The 21,724-nt window shown below is 44.8% G+C and overlaps 1 protein-coding gene across 1 annotated transcript in view; it reads right to left on the reverse strand.

Moving 5' to 3' along the window:
• LOC144129298 (gamma-aminobutyric acid receptor subunit beta-like) overlaps nucleotides 1-17,391 on the reverse strand; it is a 33,682-nt gene extending 16,291 nt beyond the window's left edge. The window contains exons 1-6 of the mRNA XM_077663328.1: nucleotides 17,171-17,391; nucleotides 12,554-12,660; nucleotides 8,865-8,932; nucleotides 7,595-7,815; nucleotides 5,918-6,000; nucleotides 2,966-3,100 (exon numbers count right to left, since the gene is read on the reverse strand). Of these exons, the coding sequence (XP_077519454.1) occupies nucleotides 2,966-3,100; nucleotides 5,918-6,000; nucleotides 7,595-7,815; nucleotides 8,865-8,932; nucleotides 12,554-12,660; nucleotides 17,171-17,232 (676 nt within the window). The 5' untranslated portion in view covers nucleotides 17,233-17,391. The remainder of the gene's footprint in view (nucleotides 1-2,965; nucleotides 3,101-5,917; nucleotides 6,001-7,594; nucleotides 7,816-8,864; nucleotides 8,933-12,553; nucleotides 12,661-17,170) is intronic.
• Nucleotides 17,392-21,724: the final 4,333 nt, after the last annotated feature.

Here is a 21,724-nt window from a genome sequence, read left to right on the forward strand (position 1 = left end):
AGGACACAGAAAGTAGTACACAGGACGGGCGCTGACTCCAACTAACTTTAGTGAGGCTTCCACAACCTGCATTTATACACAACGAAGGACAAGAGCGCATGTGGGTGAAATATTTCTGGTAGATTGGAGAGCGCAGACTGCATGCTATCGTCTATTTAATAATCTGTATTCGCTGTCTCGTAGGGAAACTGATGTGGTGCTGACGCACGTGTCGCCCCTTTGTTTGATAAAAAAAAAATCTTCGGCCAATTCGCGTGCTAATCTATCCTTACTTCTGCTTAGAATTTTGATACGTTCAAGTCGTGGCTCACAGTTTTGGTCGACCAAAACATTAAGGAATCGATGCCGGCAGCCCTTCCCAGGATCTCACCCCCTTACTAAAAGGACGTCAAATGGTGCCCATCTACCAATTATTTCTTCCTTCTCAAGCCACGGACTTTCTCAATGCCAGCGACTCTATGAAAGCTGTGCTCTCCCCCCATTCCCGAAACCCCATTCTTACCCTCACGTTTATTTTCTCGTGTTCAGTAGTTCCCGTAAGAGCAAAATTGCGACTACAAATTTCCAGGAATACCAAAGTGAGAAAGGTTCCGAATATGAAAGGCGGCCCGTTTAGGTGGTGGAAATTATCGTCTACCAATTCTAGCAAACCGAAGTCTGGAACTCCAGGCGAATGTAACACACACAGAAGGAAGACAAAATTCAACTGGTCCCCACTTTTGCTAGTTTCTTTCAGCGCATTCATTGAGTACAAATAATAACTGAGCCATGGAAGTGGTCCTACAAAAGCAGGAAAAGTGCTGTACGACGTTTGCGAACAAAGCTTGAAGGGCTCGGAGTCGCCCAACAGTGTGCAGCGGTACGCGCACATTGCGCCAAGGAACACTTTTAAGCAAGAAATTGGATACAAAATCTTTCAAGGGTATACACTGTGTTCGGCCCAGTGAACTGAAGTCGTTCAAGAGCACTCGACCACCGTCAGTTCACCGCTAAGTGACAAGAGGTAGAATGCGATCATTGCGGGATCCCGTAGCACACGGACGTGCACTGCTTCAGCCGCGGAAAAGGGCTGAGGAGATTTTTTGACCTCAGAGAAAATCTAGAGCTTCTTAGTGGAGAAGAATAGGCCAATTTTTGAGCTATCAAATGACAAGCTTTGTTTTCTTGCATTCCTCACAGACAGGTGTGATCACGCGCACATACTGAAAGCAAAACTTCACGAAAGACAAAAAAAAACAGCGAAAATCAGCGAAAATGTTCGTGCAACTTCAGATCAAGCTACAACTCTAAAAGCGTCTGATAAAAAATTTGGGTAGCACAGAAGTCACCTTACGTGCGTCAAGGCGAAAGCCTTGCTGTCGCCGTAAAGACGATTCCTGTACGATGAGCCGGATCTTTATATATACGATGTAATTTTCCTTCTTCGCCTGCACAGCATTTGGCGAAGCAGGATGACTGTACGACACAGCGATGAGGATGCGCGGTCCGTCCGAGATTACTTCAAAGAAAACATATTTAAGCTGCGTGAAGTGTACAAGGAGCTATGTTTTGGAGATAAAAGTTATCGAGTTGATGGGAGAGTTGTGTTATTTGAAACAGTTTTGATTTTCTCACGTGAGTGAAACGCATGCCCGGTCTTGATGATTAAGAATGTAGCGCAGAATACGTTTGTGATCTGTTGTAAACTGTCGAAACAGGCAACAAAGACAAAAAAAAGCCCCTATGGCGGAGTGGAAACGCCTCCGTCTCGAACGCCAAAGACCCTGGTTCGATTCCCGGCCTAGACCTCGGTTTCTTTTATTCACGGCGCTGATGACGTCATTCGATTGACAGGTGAGGTGGACACTTTTTGAGGACGCACAAATTCTGTGCACACTGATGAGGCAACCAAGGCTCTCGCCTTAAAAGCGAGCTCTTAAGTAACTAGGGCACGTTGCCCTTAAATTTTGCATTGTTGTCGCAGATTTGCTTTGCAATCTCAAGAAAAAAAATGAAATTTGGTTTCATGATTTCGGCAGCCTCTCGGAACAGTTCGAAATTTTCTCTTTTGTTTGCTGTGCGAGTCGACGATGTTCAGCCCCAGTTGTAATTGGATCTTATTGAACGTCAAACAAGCACCACATCACGATAGAAGTTTGAAGACGTATGTGTGCCGGAGTTTTACACTTTTCTGGATAAAACAATTTGTCCTACTCTGCGGCCCCAAACTACAACACGTCTGCCATGTTCGAGAGCACATACCTGCGCCTATTCTCTTTAATGAAAGTGAACAAGTCCTCGGACGACAGGCGACCACGTCAGCGCCACCAAGCGAATCATCTCCGCAGAAGACATAACGCCGGATATTGCATCTCTCGTCGCTGCTAAGCGTTGTCAACCGCGCTAGCAACATGCTTAGAAATCGTAGTTGATTGTTGCATTTAATAAATAAACCTTACCGAAGTCTTACTAGCTTACTGGACTAGCCCAGTATGCGGTACTCTAAAAAATTAAACCTCTTCTTCATCGGGCCAACCATCTTCAATGTTTTCTTTTTATTTAACACTGCGAGATGCTCACTTTTCACACAAAAAAGAAAGACAACCATTGTCAGTAACCGCCTCTTTATGCTGATTTCTGGCTCCTTGTCCATGGTAGTCAGAAGTCTCTTAATGCGGCATGCATAGCAACTTGAGTATCAGATCCTTGATAAAAATCCCTGAAATGGTTGCCGTGACACACGCTTTCGCACGCCATTGACTTAAATATCGGGCCAAAAGTCACCGTGAACGTGTGCACACGAGTATTTCTAAGTGTGCGTGCATGTACGTGTACGCAGTCAGCTGTTTTCTGAGCTTTACATTAAGCTTTCAAAACACGGCATTGAAAGAAATGTTCTCTTAAGCGTACGCTAAGCGCCACTTATCTATCTACACCATGCAGTATTCAACGTCGGGCGAAGCTTGAACACTTGAACCTGCCTCACCGGTTGCAAGCTTCTCCTTTCGGTCAGTCGTCTCGTATCTCTTGATGGAGAACTGCGGGAGTTCAGACTGCTCGACCCCCACGACGGGCTGTGGATCTTTCCAGAACATCACCACGTCAGACACAGTGTATCCATCTGCAGAAAGGAAACAATGTAAAGAGCGGGTTTCTCATACAAAACGAAAAAAAGTTTATAGACTGCAACCACTTTCGAGAATAGCTATATAAAGAAAAGAGGGCCTGCCATGCTCTAATAAATAAAAACTGCCCAATGATTCCTTACTGATAGTTCTCCAAAAGCTTTATCGCCATCCTTCCCTTCATGGTGAATTCTTTCAGCCACCGCAAGTTATCTTTCCACGTCGTGATCATCCTTTCAAAGTTAAAGGCATGAACTTGCAGTCATCCCATTGTGCATACTCTTTTTTACCGCGCACAATAACTAAATGGAATTCTTTATCATCCGACATCGCCACAGAATCTGACCTAAATAATTTCCAACACCTTATTCACTCATGTTTCAGCAACTAAAAAGGGTTTTATTTTTTATGCTGTACTTCAGCGTACTTGTTTCCGGTCTTGTCTTTTTGTTTATTGTAGCGATAGCTACACTACGCCAGCCACTCCGCGAGATTAGCGTGACTGCGCGCTGAGCCGTAGCAACACCGCTTCGACCAGCTGTGCGCATTAACGGAGTGACGTCATAGCCCGCAGCTGGTGTGCGCGCCGCGTACCTCGCCGCTGCGCCGACGGCGGAGCAGACGCCACCCGCCTCGTCCGTTGTGCGCATGCGCCGAGTGACGACAGACCACGCAGCTGGTGTGCGCGCCGCACGCCTACATTACGCTAGCATTTAGAGCCTTCAGCGTGGCGTCGCCGTGTACACCGTGGCAGCTGCCGGCGGCGCGGCGCGCTGGCGAGAAAGAGTGGGGGAGAAGTGGGGAGGGGGAGAGACTGAATCGACGTCCAGGGACGAAGATGAAGGAACGCCCAGCGAAACGCAGCGGCGAAAGACTGACTTTGCAATTCGACTGAGCGAGTTCCACTCGGCCAGCTTAGCTATCGCGTGCTAAACCACAGCACTTTTTTTTTCATTTGTACTTCAACGCACTTTTGCGGTGTTGTCTTTTTCTTGCGGTGTGTGTATTTACTTCTAGAAATTTTCTGCAATGTGCATTGTTTCGGCCTGTTTTGTGGATGCCTATTTTTCATTTATATTAGCGATTTCTCTTTGTTTTATTTTGTGATTTATTATAACCTGTAGCCAATGCCTTGTACCCTCTCCCCCCCAGGTAATACCCTCTAAGGAGGGCCTTTAGGGGTATTTTGAAGAAATAAATAAATAGTTTGTTGCTTTGATCGAGCGGTTTTTCTAACTTTTAATATTGCGTCGAATTTTCATTTCTGTCACAAGCTGTAACTCAAGCAAGGCTCGCTCAGAAGATTAGGCTCGTGCAATGTGCCCCCATCTTGAGTAACACATCCCACCTAGCCGCTACAGTAAGACGATGGCTAAATACACGAAATTAAGCAAAGTGAGGCCAATAAGGAACAGTAACTTACAGCTTACTCTATTGAGCGATCAGTTTTCCGTATTGCATGCACCGCTCAAACATAATTTGCACTTCGGCTCGGACATCAGTGATTCAAGTATTTACTCTTAAATCTACGACGCTAACCTTGTGGCTCATAACTTTGCCCTCATAGGTTTTCTCTGTGCTGTCCTTTACTTCTTTTGCGGTCTTTCGGTTAGCCACCAGGTTAAGCACAATAGTTGAGTGCTGGCGAACATTTACTAGTATATACATTTGGTTTTTCCGGGACACCGAACAGCGCACAATGCCGGAGATGTGCGCATTATGAATCCTTTTTTCATATTTAGTATCCTCATTTGGGTTGTTCAACGGAAACTGCTTGTTCCCACGTTTTGTGGGTGGAGCATCTAATATTCTCAGATTATTTCTGCATATTCTACTAAGAGCTCTCACTTGTTATTCCTTGAATGCACTCCATAAGTTTCTACCCCCAGCTCACATACGTCCTTCTACCTCTACGCTCAAGTCTCCAGACAGCATAGTTTGCAGGCGCTGGATTTTTACCATACTGAACGCGGATTCGGCACCTTCATAGAACCTTCGACGGTTCATAGAAGCATCAGTGTCACGTCATCGTGTTCGGATGACGATGCTTGAACCTGGATGCTTAAACCAAAAAGGATGCTTTGATTTTTACCTTTCATTAGTTTTAAATGCAGTGACTGCCGCCCTCTCATTAAGCCGGATAATTTGCTGCTGCCATTTATTCGCTTATTGATTCATTAAGAATCCCACACCTTGTCGTTTCCTATCTAGTGAGCCATGGACGATAAGAGTCTTTTCAACTCTGTCATCAAGCTATCTAAGATCTTATCAAAACTTCTAGCGTTGCTAAGTCTCGTGAAGCTTCTCTTGTTGCGACTTTTTAGCCTGCATTATACGCAGCTTCGCTCCAGCTGAAGTTACTTTTAATGCCTCTGTAAAAAATTGGTTGGTTTTCTTGGGGGGGGGGGGGGTGAAGGAAATGGCGCAGCATCTGTCTCACATATCGGCGGCCACCTGAACCGCGCCGTAAAAGAAGGGATAAAGGAGGGACTGATAGAAGAAAAAGGTGCTTCAGCGGAGGGCTCCGAAATAATTTCGACCACCTGGGGATCCTTAACGTGCGCTGACATCGCACAACACACGGGTGCCTTCGCGTTTCGCCTCCATCGAAACGCTGCCACCGCAGTCGGGTTCGAACTCAGGAGCTCCGGATCAGTAGCCGAGCACCCTCACCACTGAGCCACCGCGGTGGGTAAGAAGTCCCTCTGTAAGCATGTGAGTCATAGGTGCACAACTGCCAGTAATTGGCAACGAGTATTGGTTAACCGGAATATATCACTGCAGTCCGCGAGACGCGACGAAATTTTACTCACAGCTTTCGATCTCGACGGTGCAGTTTTGGGAATCCAGGGGATAGTAGTGCAAGTCCATCATGCAGGCCAGAGTAGTGGTGAACCTGCGCGAGATGAGTGTATTGGAATATTACGCAGATATCCATTAGACGCCTCCAGCCTTGTCATGGAAATAAACTTTTGATGCTCTCAGTGATTCGCAAATCTCCGAGTAATTCTTGTGAACGGGGGCGATATCATAGCTGCAGCTGGGAAACCCTGACAACAAAGTACAACATCGAGTTCTTAATGCTGTCAACCCTGTAAACCAGCGCAGCGCGTTAACGTCGATCTAGTTCCTTCCTCCCCTTTTTTTGCGTCTTCAAGAAGTGGCGCCTTGCAATATAGTCAGGAAGATTCCCGAACACCTCTTTTAAGTCACCTGCGCCAATCCTAGCAACACATATTAGACTTTGCATCCAGCCCTATAACAGGTAAAGGACAGTCTTTGTTTGTCTCGCTTGTCCTCGTTGTTCCGCGCCAACTTCTTCAGTATGCATATCAACCGACAATCTAAAAACCCTCTGCTTCATTTTAGGGCAGCCTAGCCTCGAGTTTTCCCTTCCTTCAAATGTTGAGGAAAAGGTATTCGAATTCGTGAATCGTGAGGGACAGTTCTTCGCCTTTGACATTTCTAAGTACTAATGCATGCCAAATGTGCAATTAGCGCTTTAACAGTCGGCTCGTATGTATGTATGTATGTATGTATGTATGTATGTATGTATGTATGTATGTATGTATGTATGTATGTATGTATGTATGTATGTATGTATGTATGTATGTATGTATGTATGTATGTATGTATGTATGTATGTATGTATGTATGTATGTATGTATGTATGTATGTATGTATGTATGTATGTATGTATGTATGTATGTATGTATGTATGCATGCATGCATGCATGCATGCGTGTGTGTGTGTGTGTGTGTGTGTGTGTGTGTGTGTGTGTGTGTGTGCGCGTGTGTGTGTGTGTGTGTGTGCGCGTGTGTGTGTGTGTGTGTGTGTGTGTGTGTGTGTGTGTGTGTGTGTGTGTGTGCGCGCGCGTGTGTGTGTGTGTGTGTGTGTGTGTGTGCGTGTGTGTGTGTGTGTGTGCGTGCGTGCGTGTATGTATGTATGTATGTATGTATGTATGTATGTATGTATGTATGTATGTATGTATGTATGTATGTATGTATGTATGTATGTATGTATGTATGTATGTATGTATGTATGTATGTATGCAGTCACCTACAGAAAAATATAGACCAAGCTTCGCCGGTAAAGGTTTTCTGTTAGTTTACCCAGCGAAAGGTAATCGATGTTATATGCATATCGAAGTAAAATTTACTTTTTATTTTTGTCCTTGCACATAGAGACAGCAAACATTTCCATTTCCGTTAGGCGGCGCAACAAAAGCGTTTGAACACGGAAGCGTGGTGCATATTTTCCTGTCCGTCACTGTGTATGTATACCTATGTATGTATGTGTGCAGGCATGCATGCATGCACTTACGCATGTACGCATGTATGCACGTGCAAATGTATGCACGTATCCATGTACGCATTTCACGCATGCATGCATGAACATTCGTTTTATACATTTGGAAATGGTCGTTGTTGCGTCTGCTTCGGACAATCACGCCTAGAAACAATCAGAATACACACAGGATGCTGCCCACCTCATGCCGTAGGTGATGTGTCCGTCTGATTGTAGCCGCACCATCTTGTTTTTCTCAGTGACGTCGTGAAGGAAGGAGTTCTTGTCGTTGGCGAAAAACGTATCCGGAACCCAAATCTTCTCGGCGAAGTCGCCAGACAACGTCAGCTCGTACTTCTCTTTACTGAAGGTCAACCTTTCATCGCGCCAGTACTGATTCAGGTACAGGGTTATTGTGTAGTCCTGGAAATAATCGCCAGTACCTTTCACCACAACATTTTTGCTTAATTTTGATGCTAAAAGTCACGGCACATACGCACTCTTGCACAACGCCTGCCTATTTGTAAAAATAGCAAAGCTTAACTTTCTTGTGCCTAGACAGCCTCCATCAAAGTTTTGAACGCGTTTGCGGTTGCGAATTATTTGGCTTCAACAATTTCACAGTCGAAAATTTGAAATCACGCGTCAAAGAAGTGTGATCTTTGAAATGTGTCCGTGACGGCCAAAACATCCATTAGCATAGCGCCGAGGGTAACCGTGTCTTCAGATTCTAAAAAAGTGATATGACCAAATACGCATCTCCCATCAGCTAAGAATCTCGCATTGCGGCCAGGTGTCTGTATTCGTTAAAAAGCTAGCTATTAGAAATTAGCTCACCAAATTATCAGTTAACATAATTCACCACTTGTCAGGTACCTGACAACACTGCTATTAAAACGCCGAAGAAACTATCACTATACTTCAAAAAGTCTTTTAGTTAATTTGGCGTATCGGGCGTGTTGCTACATAAATACAAGCACAGCAGCGCACAAGAAACGGGAAGCACTCGTCCTTGTCTGTTCACTCTGTCCCCGTCACTTGTGCGCTGCGGTGCCTTTAACTTTTTTTTCAGTTCTGGTTCACTTTCGCTATAACGAGCTGTATATGCAACATAAGCGACATACTAGTTGCCCAATAATAAAAAGGTATCTACATTCCCGCGATTCAAGAGTGTATAGACTCTCACAAGGCGTTTTTTTTTCTTTTTTTCCAGTGGCGATCAATAAAAGGTCGTTTTTTGTCGCCATTTCGTGATGAGGTCCCCACGCTCCAAGCGCCATTACGCTGATGGTACGAACAGAACGTGTAAAGCGTCTGCCATGAACTGTTACGGTGAGTATAACTAGGCAGCATGAAAGAAACAATGGAGCAGAAAATTCCCAAGTTGACAACTGACCTGAAAGTGCGTTTGTGCTCATCTCGTTAACGCATTTGTTGATTTTGATAATTTCCGTTTTATACAAAATGCTTACCATATTGACCTCTGATATGCTGTCAAAGCTGGCGATGTTTATGTCCATCCCAATAAAGAGTGGTTTTCCTGTAACAGAAGTGACCAATGCTTCAGAGTCGACCACAGCTTTGAGGCAAGCCCTGCTTAATTTGTCAAGTCAAAACTTTTGTTCAAACTAGTCAAGCACAGTATTACTTTCGTTGATATCACAAGATGTAAACATGCGGCAACTCAATCAGCCATAAACAATTCAGAATTGATATTTTGGCAAAATATAGGATAAAAACTGCGGACAGTGCGTTAATAAATACTGACGTCAACCAATAATTTATTTTTAACCCAACGTTTCGGGACCAACTCTGTCCCTCCTTCAGGGGTAACTGACATGCGTGCCAACAGGTGCGACCTTCGCTTTCTCCTTGTTAACACGTGGCAAGGCCCATTAACGTACGCAGATGGGGGAGTCCTATTCACTGTCGCCTTTGTGACCAGGATGTGCCAATGATTCAGCGTGGCGCCTTTTGAACGGATTAGACTCTATGGCCAAGACGCTGACCTCTTCGAAAGCGATTGTATTATCGGCGTGTTCGCATTGCTCGGCGAGGGGGTTGCCTTCCGAATTCATTGACCTGACGTCATTCTCATGTCGCCTCGTTCGCTTATCGAGGTTTTTTGTTTCGCCGTTGTATGAGGCCAGGCACTTGGATCATGGGATTTTATAAATGACATCCGGTTGTTTTTTTTCTGGGGACGTGGCCTTTGGATCGTGGTAGAAAGCGGGTGAACGCTGAAACTGGTTTTTGAGTCGTGTTTTCGTAGAATGCGTACCAGCGCCTCGCTGGCGCCCCTCACGTATGAAAACACAACGCGAGCGCGTTTCGTTTTTTCCCTGTTGACTGACCTCCCTGTCCCCCGAGCCTGACGGCAGGAAAAGCGTTGAATAAAGCCACGTGTGTAGGCGTTCTTCTGCAGGCCGGCGAACACGGTGGCTTCGTCCTCTTTTCTCTCCAATTCGTAGGAGCAGATCGACTTTGCTCTCCCCGCAAGAGAGGAGACGCATTGTGGTCAACAGGGTGGTTGTAATTAAAATGTAAGTAGCGGCCGGTACAAGTCGCCTTCATGTACACACTGAACTTTAGGTCCCCCTTTGTCCTCTCATGAAGACGTCTTCGCATGAATGACAACGCGTTGTTCATTTCTCGTTCCATTGGGAACTGAACAGAAGGTTCGACCGAGCTCAGATGTGCAAGGAAGCTTTCCACCTCTGATATATTTAGGATGAAGAAGCAGCCGTGAACGTAGCTAATGAAAGCTAGGTTTCTCTTGAAATGACTGCAGTGCTTTTTCTTAAATGGCCTCATCAAGTTGGCAGCAGTCGCCGAGATCGCGGCTCCCACGGCAGTGCCGCTGGTTTCTTTGTAGAATTCCCCACTGACGGAGAAAGCTGTGCTGTTCGCAAGTTTCACGACCTACAGGGGGCGCCAGTGAAAATCCGACACGGCTGCCCAAGGGATGATCCGGAGGCCGCGCTAGCGTTGTGCTTTCGGTGCGCTGCGCTGCCTGAGGCTACATTAAAGTGTTCGTGCGAGCGTGCTGCTTAGGCGAAGGAGCTCTCAATACAGGCCCTGTCTTGTGCTGTGGCTCGAAGATATGCACGATATTGTCAGTAAGCGTGCAAGCCTTCCGTGTGCAAGCACCTCAGGCGCCATAGACACCACCCAACGCAGGTGTGGCTGCTCTGGTATGCAAAACATTCGGCTGCTGGCAGCGTGGAGCGGCAGGTGCGACACGTACCGCGTTGGCTCTAATCACGGGAGGGAGGGCGGCACGGACACGTGCCCTATGAAAAAACACACATACCGATAAAATTTCCGTCTTTTACACTATTCATGACACTCGCGGACGCCGAGTTCACAGTCAGTAGCGCCGCTCTCACCCGATTTCAGCCCATGCGCCGTCTCATTTTGCTGCCTAGACAAGCAAAACTCTAAAACTCGCGGCCTATGCGCAAGAAAAAAGTAAGAATACAAAGTAGCAATGACGGTATGCAGTGCTCATTTCGGTCTCGCTGAACAAATTTGGAGCTTACAGGCAGCCGACGATTTTTACTCACTTAACTCGTGATGAAGCTCTGACGGAAACATTTTTCAGTAGTGATCACTTGATAAACGAGGTAGCACCGGCTTTAAAGAGCAGACGTGCTACTACTTTCTCGGTGCCACGAATGCTGCGGATGTAACTCCACTTCACGGTACAGTTCAATAGACTCCCAATTTAGCGCGCAGTCGGCGACTGCCGACTAGAGCGCTGCACACATTGAACCATGCATGAAACATGTTTTCATTCCTTAAAAGGTCCCTGTACGGTCAAGTGGTCGATGCTGAAAAATGTTGCCGTCTAAGGCGGTTCGCAATTTACGTCAGTCAAGATTATTGCCAAACAGTGGTAGGAGAAATAATTATATCACAGAAAACTGTCCATTCTGGCCACAAGTTTTGCACTCGAAGCCTTGATTATGCACAAATTTTAACGCCCCGCGCAAAAACGGGGACGATTAAAAGAACACAAACAACAGGACAACTACAGCGCCAGTGCTTTTGGTTGTTTCCTTGTCTTCCCCGCTTCAACGCGGTACTTTAAAGATTCATGATGAGTAAGCGGCTTGCCCACACTGAAATTTAAATTAACTTGATTATCCACTCCTTCTTGAGCTTATAATTTGAGGGCACATATGCAAATTCGTCTTGCCTTTGACCGCACAGTTCAAGCACTGCGGTAGGCTGCAAATGGAATTGTTTTTATGTTTTCTGTCCACATCATAAGCTTTACAGACGCGCTTGGATGTTACGTTAACGAATTGGCGTGGCTGAGTAAAAATTGCCACTTAAAAAGCAATAACACGCTAAAAGCTCTGCGTGCCATAAATAACCATACAGAATTTAGGCCGGAGACGTCGGCGCAAGCCGGATCATCTCTCTGGTGATCCCGGAGGCGGCCGCGTGGCGGCGACACCGCACTTGAGAAACTTTCTCCAAGAGCCGGCAGAGTTCTACCTAGTTCAGGCTTGTCCTGGCGTCCGCTTCGAGGGCTTCTTTAGCCGCGGCTACGGCAAAGGGCACAGGAACGCCGGTAACGCTCGTGCCCAGCCTCGTACATCGCGGAACAAAGAACCTCGATCAGCGAATCAGCCGGCATAAGAATGACGCCCGGTCAATGAATTCGGAAGGCAACTCCCTCGCCGTGCACTGCGAACACGCCGACCACAGAATCGCCTACGAAGAGGTGAGCGTCCAGGACGTGGAGCCTACTCCGTTCAAGAGGTGCCACGTTGAGTCATGGCACATCCGACTCACAAAGGCGACTGTAGATGGGACTCCAGGAATGCTCCCCTCTGAGCACGTTAAAGGACTTCGCCATGTGTTAACAAAGGGAAAGCGAAGGTCGCTCCTTGCTGCTGCAGGTTCGCATGTTAGTCACCCTGAAGAAGGGACAGAGCTGGTCCCGAAACGCTGGGTTGAAAATAAATTAGTGGTTGGTGCTGTAGTTCTCAACCTTCGTTTCAAAAACCATACCAGGAGGACTTCAGTCGGATATTCGTCGAAGACAACAAAACTCTCCTCAATAATAGCGGCACCTTATAATAACAAGGGACATTTTGGTTGCAAAGAAAGCGGTTATTACAAATTAATAAGTGAAACGGGATAAGACCTCCAAAATTTGGACGAAGCCGAATGTCATATCCCTCTAGGATGGTCTTCAGTATGTCTGTGATGTTTTCCAGCTGCTCTGGTGGCTGATGGTTGTATTGGCAGGAACTGAAAGAAGAGAAAGGAAAAGGCGATGAGTTAAACAGTACGCCTGACGACAAGAAGGAAGAAAACTGACTCTCAGACCGTATACTACTCGTACAAAATAGTTTGAGGGCTAATTGTTTTGGAATGCGTAGCATGTTAAGACTACTTTGCTTTCACTATTACGCTGGCTTAAAATAAGATGATGCACTATATTGCATAGGTTCCTTGTCTTAATCAGGGTGCATTAATGAAAAACTTCTTAATGCATACCGCAAGCACTATAATACAGTAGGTTTAAGAACTGTTATTCAAGTAGTGCTTTTTTTGTTGTTAAATGTTGCCTTCTGACTACTAACTTATACAATAACGGGACGATACATCAACTCGCGGGGATGTCACGTAATCTACAGTACTTTCTTATTAAACAACCTGCCTTGAGAGCCAGCCAATAACTATAATTATCATTTTGCTTCCACATTCTTCAACATAATGACCAGCAAAGTAACTTACGTGTGTGTTATGCAAATGTGATGCTTTAAAAATGCAATAATGCAACACATGCAAGCAATATAAGAAGCGTGACAAATAGAGTCGTTATGCAAAACAACTGTTAACTAATTGCATGCACCTGTTTTCGGGACAGTCCGAATTATGACCGCATACTAATTTTGTCGTTAATGAATATCGCGATTTCTAAAAAAAATATATAAAAACAATACTCGTTTCAAACGAAGCTCACTCATATCTTCGCTCGAGGTACTAGTCTTTCGCGTAGGACGAAGAAACCCGCTTTTTTCCCGCCGAGGAAAGAACGAAGTGAACAAAGTCGACAACTGTTGTACAGGTGTAAACAGCTGACCAAATGTAACTAAAAAAACGTTTATCTTTCGCTTGTTTCCTTTATTATGTCATTACACCGTGGGCCAAAAGCGTTATGGGCGATATTGAATCTAACCGTGCTAAGCTTCGACAACAATGAGAGGTTTACACTCGTTTCTGCGTCACGGGCTTGACTCTTCCATTCTCCGAGCCAAACGCAGCAGGTGTGTTTTGCTTTTGCGTATGCGATGAAAGCGCAAAATCGAAGCATTCACAGACAGATCTTGAAGAAGCGTATAAAAGATAGCCGCAGTAAAGCCAGGAAGAGAAAAAAGCAGATGCAGCAGCTTACAAAGCGAGAGTGAGAATATGGTGAAGGTGGGTACGGGGGTGATCGACATTCGCAAATGCACATGCCGCAAGAGTGCATTTGGGAAATTGAGAGGCACAGAAAGTGCATGAGCTTAAAAGACCTCGTTGTTCTCCTCGGGTCGACTTACTGCTTAGGGTGGTAAGGAAAATACTTCCATAATTTAGAGGCCGCCCTGGAATGAAACAGTTTTATCGAAGAGAGCGCTTAAGGTCGAAAACAGTGTTCTGTGCTTTGTGCACACCTTTCTGCCCTAACTTCTCGCGTGGTAAGGGTACTTATTCAAAGGTCAGATGATCTAGTTTAAAAAAAAAGCATTTATTTCTCTTTCTTTTCGTCGGCTGCATACATTGCAATGAATTTGGTAAAATCATCGACAATAGAGCGCCCAAAAGAAGTTATGCAATTTATAATGATCCACTTAGTATGAAAGGCTGAAATATTGCATAAATCTTTCCATTGAAGTGACCACTGACTAGCGAGCCCTTAATGATTATGCACGATCAAAATTGCGGAAATATTGAACGTCAAGCGACAGTAACTATCTTAACCACCATCACTGCTGGTTTCTTGATACAAAGATAAAAGTATTAAGTTTTTGAATCACGTGTAGCAGTCTTTAAGGACAAGCTTAGCATTATTTTACCTACTGTTTCAATCTAAGCGCTAGTAGAAATAGCTAAACTAATAAATCTCAGGACTCTTCCTTGAGAAACGAGTATTTAGAGATCTGAGAGAACCATTAATCACGAAAACGGTGCAGCTTCATTTATAATTTCTTTTCGTTGCCTCCAAATGGCTTTTTTTTAAACGAAAACACAACTTTCCACCTTTTTCATGCCTGACTAGATGCTTAGCCAGGTGATTTTGCCTCAGCACATGACAGTATTTACATTAGTAAAACATTAAATAAACTTTAAGAAAAAGCGCGAGAACCAACACCTCCTGGAACTTTCTTGCTAACAGCATGGTTATAAAGGGCTAATTATTGATTATCATCCACCCAAGAACAGCAGCACAAGCCCCAAAAGTTAAAAGGAAAGCTATACAGCTTCCGACAGAAACTTCATAGCTGGAGAAAAGTTCATCTTGGTCCAGGACGATTGCAACTGCGAAATATCTGATGAAGCTGCGTAGCTTTATTTTTTTTTCTGTAGCCGTATGGCGGTGCTTCGACGGACGCTGATAAGTAATTACTCCCTTGTTACAAATCTACTGCACCTTGGGGGATCCCCTAGCACATCAGATAACGCAGCATAGTTATTTGTTGTTGTTTTTTTACTCGCGCCTGTTTATTTCACAAACGCTATACTCTGCAGTGGAAGGTCAAAAACTACCACCGGTAAACTTCTTCAGCCTAGTATTCACTACATTATTAATTTGACTGCCATATACCCTTTACCTCTATCATATGATGTCCAAAAAAATTCTATGCGGAATTAAACTATGATGCGCAATTAAACAACGAAGGTGATGAATGCTTGCAATGTGCGTAGAGAACGTTATCAGTAAACTCGTGAAAACGTGAAAATTCCAAGGTGCATAATATGGCATCACTGTCAACCTAAGCCGCATTGGGCAGCTTTTCAGCCTCCATCAATGCTAGTGGGCCTTCCACCGCACTGCGCTGTCGTTGGCAACCGTTGTTGCAGCCTGAACCGCGGAAGAAAGCCACTCTTAGGAAAACCTTGACAGGAGGCATGGCGAAACTTATATTTTACTTTTTTTATTGCAGTAAGCTAGTCACAACCCCATACGTTACTTCTTTTGCGTTATTTCCGAGTTCACTTCGTAAATGGCCGAAAAGCGAAAAATTTACACGTAAACTCTTCTGGGTAATTTTGAACAGCCTGACTCGCAACAAGAATGGTGTTATGTTGCCAAGACCTGTTTGTATGGGCAAAAACTGTATACAAGTGTAAACAGAAATGTAGGAGCACCAGCACCTGACGCCTAGACAAAGGCACCAAAATACTCAGCATCTGTAGCAGAGACATACTGCTGGCCAGAGAAGCCACAGCGATAGCTGAGCCTCCCAACTGGTGTAAGACTACACAGTGTGGGACAGAAAGTAGTTTCTATAAGCCGGAAACCCGCGCATAGTTGGTTGCTCCGTTCAGTACACAGCCTTGGTTTCAGTAACATGTGCACGGGATTCAAATGAGAAAAATAAGACTAATCAAGAAAATAGGCTTTGATTAATTCTTTATCACTTGTCGCACATGCGGTTTCGATCCTTAACGATAATTGCAACCTTTTACAAGAGAGAATCGAATGGAATGCAACCTACAATTTTTTACTGCCAAAATACACCCAACGCTGAGTTTAGCTCCTGGCTCTCAAGGAAGGTTTACCTGAGAAATACAAGAAAAAACTGTTTAAATTATGTAAGAAGGACGTGAATGCACTACTTAGCCATGCAAAGCAGTTCCTCTGAGCCGCATATCTCAAGTTATTTCATAAATTCTTATTCACAAAACGTCTGATGTGCACAGCTCGCCATACATTAAGCTGACTTTGGAAATGACCTGTAGTTTTTTTTGTAGTCAAAGCCATCAGTGAAAATCCACCTACGTACCCCCATCCCATCTACATCACCAAAAAACCATCTATTCCCTTGTTGCGTTATCCTTTTGTTTTCCCGTTTGCTGCTGTATCTGGTCCGTACACAAAACACTCGCTCACGCCGATTTTACAAGTTTGTTGCCTGTAAAGGCTGCACACCTGCATACCTAAAATGCGCAAGAGGAAGCATAACTTCTCTCTTCAGGTGGTCGACAGCCATTGATCCACGTAGCCCTTGAGTAAATGTGCATTGCGGAAGATATTCTTAAAATCTTTCAATAACCATCGATATACAACCTTGTGAGCTCATTGTAAATTCTTGTGCACGATAATTCTTAAAGAATGTGCGCCATCATTCGCCAGCTAATAGCTTCTACCACCTGGCGCCGTAACGTTGCTTTCTGTTGCAGCATAGTACAACGCGGCTTAATGTTACAATACACAGAGATGAAGCCATGCGATTTGTTGAAACAATTCAGTGTGCGCACACCTCCGACGAAATACGAATAAAGTGTGAACCTTAGAGTGCGTCTTTTCTTGCTCCAGAGCAAAACAAGGGCAGCACATAACGCCACCGGATAATAAATCCAATATGGTAATTAACTCACTTAATGAAAGGCACGCGCAGTCGCGCAAAAACAATGCGCCTGCCGTTCACCGCTAGTGCTACGCTGTCAAGAAACAAAGCAGCGTATCGAACGCGCCGGAGGCGGTACGGATAGCGGAGGGTGGTGGTCTCCTCCACACAGCCCTGGCGGACGAGTAGGCCGTTCTTACCCGAATTCGAACGTCAGCTGTAATGCGATGCATGTCGGAATGAGCCAGGCTGCGCACAGCATCCTACGCCGGAGGCTTCAGCTTGCGCCTGGCGTCTTTCTGGAACCTCAGAGCACGCAGATTCTATTCCCCGGACGGCCTAAAGCGCCGTCGGAAGCCGCTCCTCGTCTCGTCCGCCGGACCCGGGTCAGAGCAGCGCGGCGGCGGGGAACGCAGAGCGCATGCGCCGCTGCAGTCACGTGACGACGACGCCTCCTGATCACCCAACGCGCCGCGGCTAGATGGAGCAAGAGTCGCTGCGAATCGTGGAGAGCGTTTCCTTCCAGCGCGTGACACGGTGCCTTCTTTCGTCATGCCGCATGGCGCCACGTTTGTCTTCTTGCAGGGGTAGACTTTGGATATATATACTATATTCGTATCCCCTAAGGAAATGGGTGCAGAAGGAGTAATAGACGGATACTGAGTACACGGACGAATGTGGCAACTGAAGTATTGGATGGCTGTAACAACGCAGGGCATTTCACGGTCAAGTGTTCTTCATAAAGCCGTACTCTATAAGTATGCTTCTTGTCCTACCTCTGAAATTTTAGTCTTTTTTTCATTATAATAGTCTCCAAGTAAGTTTATTTCTGGCGGAATTTGTAGAAAAAAAGAAAACCTTGGAGGGAAATTAAACGACTGAGTGCCAAAAAATTAGAAAAAAAATAGAGTGAATTTTTTGTGCCAAAGGAACAAAACGCGCTAAATAGGATAGAAATACTATTCTGGGTCACGAACTAGCTTTCCTCGAAGACAAACGTCTTGCTATGCTTTGAAACGCCTTGAAAGCACAGGCGAGGCCCGAATCTTTGTATGCATTTTGAGGCATATTTAAACTGCTCTCTCAGCAACCAGTGCACATAAGTAGTTAGGATTTTCAGTGCAAAAGCACTACTTCACGGGGTCATATCCAACCAAGAATCTTGAGGCGTCCCTGTCCTTTAGGGTGCAGCAAAGAAATAAATCATTGCAGTGACTGGGTTTCGATCACGCGGTGGCGCGAACAGAACAGCTTTGGTTGGCCCACTGCACGAGAGCACTATACTATGACCGCAGCCTATCACGGCCTTGTGTTAAACCGCAACACACTGTCACGCTGTGCATTGCACGTCGTCCTCTTCATCAACTTCCATCTGCGGCGCGAAAAGATCAGATCAGTTTAACCTCGATCAAAATTTAACCTGACTCTAATACCGTCGTCAGACGTGGCGACGACCCAGGAAACAAAACCATAAGCCAGGCAAGCTAAACACATGGTTTCGCACGTCTACGCGGTTTAAAATACGTTGAAATTCTAGCACGTTTTTTCTCCAGTGTCGCATCTTTTAACTAAATAAAACTTAGCTTATAAGCTAAAACTTATAGCACTGTAATTTTTCTACAACCGTAGTTCCTTTATTTTTTCTTTTTGCTTTTTGCTTCTAGAATACAAAACAAAATGTAAATGTACACTACCATTGGTCAGTCGTTGTTAACCTGAAAGTAGAAAAGCTTTAGAAAAAAAAGCCTTCTGACTTCATTTTTTCCCGATAATGGGTCAGATGTAGCAAAAAATATTTTTGAATATTCAAGGTCAAGGAGAAAACAGGTGGGTATTTAGTTCAATTTTTTCTCAGAAAACAAAAAACACCCTGTAAGAGATCTATTCAGGAACGACTGCTCATGTAGTCAATACCAGTGCCAAATTCGCTTTTATTTGCTTGCACGTGGCCTCTGTTCTCCATCTCTTCCAGCCAAGTAATTTTCGACAGCGGCTCGCCTCCTGGGGCCATTTCGCTATGTAGAATCCTGGTTATATCCCCAGTTCCTGGGGATATCGCCGGATACGTGAGGGCGAATATTCCAGTAGGTTAAATTTGTCCATGTTGCCATCAGTAAATGTGAGGTGTACTCAAGCGCGCTCGCGCCCAACGTGAATAAAAGACTCGTCGGCGTTTTGGATTCGCCAGCGAAGTATTTCTTGATGCCCTCCACCAGTCCTGGATGCAAAAAAAAACAGACTCTATGGCGTACATAAACGGTGTCGGTACGCATTTGTGCACCGCAGGTGCGTTCGTCATTAGCCCGTGGTTGTACACGCACCTATGTCGTGGTGTGTCAAACATCTCACGTGAGAAGGATCGCTGTTGATCGCCAGCGTGGGAGGGGGGGGGGGGGGGGGGTATGTGACCCAAACAGCATTAGGTTTGTCTTCTGAATCTGCGACCAAATGCAATAGTAAATTTTCAAAATATGAGAAAAGAAGCGACGACATTGAACGCCTCAAAGAAGGAAAGAATGTTACACCGTAAAAGGAGCTAGGGTTTAATAAAAAATTATATGTACAATCGCGCTCAATATACGCCGCAACGCACAAGGTGTGGCAGGAGCTTTCCCGAAACATTGCGACCTGAGTGGTGCTGGAAACTGATGCAGTTATATGTCGATGCCAACAACAAAAGTACACTGACTATTTGTGCAAGCTGGGCTTCCTGCGTGAACCCGCACTTATTTACCATCAAGAAAAATCATCGGGTGGTTCACTTCGGACGCGTTGCAAGTCACATTGAGCGCGTACATTTTCACTTTTATTTACTGCTGCTAGAGTATCACCTGAGCTTAGCCCCACTTCTGCTTTAGATATCCTTTGTTTGGCATAAATGCGAGTGACAGATAAGTTGTAAAAGTTGGCAATACCACTTCGTTTTGAAAAGCAGTCTCTTCTGGCTTATTATAGGCTAGAAAAGCAGCCGGCCACAGAAAGATGTTTGAGAAAGTTCCGGCTTTCGATATTCATAGAAATTTTTAAACTTCTATTTTTTTATTTTAGTCTACCTTACGCTCTTGCATACAAATGTTGCTAATGTGCATTCGTTACCGGCGCACCTAACCTCTTGCGCTGAAAAGGCGACCAGAGAGATTGGAATCTCGAAGCACGTACTTGGATGCATAGTCCGTCCTTTTCAGTTCCAAGTCATCCTCCGCTTGCCATTACATTCGACTGCAAGTGATAGCCCGACAGGTGGTTACAGCAGTTCAAGGCTACCTTCATTTCTTATTTAATTTCTTACTGCAAATACCCTCACAGTCCTGCGGAAATTATTGAAGGGACTAGTACAAGTGCAGTAAATACAAGACATGACGTGGGAATACAGCCACGGATGGCAACGGGACATATAGTTCACTGTGCTGCAGATTACAGCAGTTCAGCATCTGCGTGGATAAACTCGAAGACAAAATATATACTAAGTGAACAAAAAACCAAGATAGAGCATTCAAGTAGCACTGAAATCCAAAAGGCATACAAGTCATAACCAAGAAAGATAGACACTTAACTTTTTCTTAAAATGCTCAAAACTGCCGGTGAGTGCTAGATCTGCTATCTAGTGATTCCGTATGGATGCTGTAGTTAGAATAAGAGAATTTAGGCAAGCTGTAGTGCTACAAAGTGCAACGCCGTATTTGCGTGGATGATCAGCACGTGATCAAACATAGTTTGGAGGAATGAGCAATGTGTTTTAAAAACAGGATTGTGTTTACAGATCTTTAGAAAAAGACAGAGGCGTGATACGTTTCTGGGAAGTGCAAGCGTGGTTAACGACGGTTTCGTTTTCATTAGTCTGGCACTAGAAGTACGGTCATAGTTGTTAAGAATTAAAAAGAGCTGCATGGTTTAGAACGGCTCCCAAAGTGAAAATGCGAGACTTGGTTTCAGGGTCTCATATCATATCGAGGCAGCGTTGTGGACCTTTGAGTGAACCAGTGTTTTATAAAGAAGTTGGACTGAATTGGAAGCATTAGGGAAGTTTCTCTTTAGGTAACCGAACATGAGGTTATCGTTTCCAGTTATGCCGGTGATATGCTGGGTCCAGGATAAGTCGTCAAATGTACGATTAAACGATGTGATCGGACCCAATTAATCATTGGTCATAGTGTGAGAACCCGTTGACGAGACGCTGCGAAGTGAAAATAGCATTGATTTGCATTTGGATGTGTTTAAAACCATTTTTCAATTACAGCACCAGTCAGTAATACAGTTAAGATCTGCCTGCAGTAAGCAAACATCATTAGGTAATTTTCTGGTACACTATGAAATTGTTTGCAAAGACTCACTGAGGATTATATATTGCTAGGAAATCAATCATTTAATTAATGTTCTACTGTCGGCGTTGGTGGAAAAGTATGGGTTTTCCTCTTCTCTGCTAAGGTTGCGCTATGGGCGGTTGAAGATCGGCACGAACAAATCGTTCATTCTTGAAATCAGTCACATGCGCTATCCTGATGACGTCTTGGACTCCAAACTCCAATGGCGACGAGCTACAGACTCGCCTGTCGCATCCCTGTCACTGCGTTCAGAGGCGATGCGAAGAATTTCAGGAGCAAAGAAATAGAGGGGACACCTAAGCTCCGCCTTAAGGATATGACTCGATAGTGTAATGGGTTAATTCCCATATATATGCAAATGGTCATTATCTACTTTACATTCAAAAATTCATGAGAGTCCTCATATCCCTCCTGGCGCAGTGGCACAGCGGT

Source organism: Amblyomma americanum, chromosome 4 (genome assembly GCF_052857255.1).
Source record: "Amblyomma americanum isolate KBUSLIRL-KWMA chromosome 4, ASM5285725v1, whole genome shotgun sequence".
Taxonomy (NCBI): Eukaryota; Metazoa; Arthropoda; class Arachnida; order Ixodida; family Ixodidae; genus Amblyomma; species Amblyomma americanum.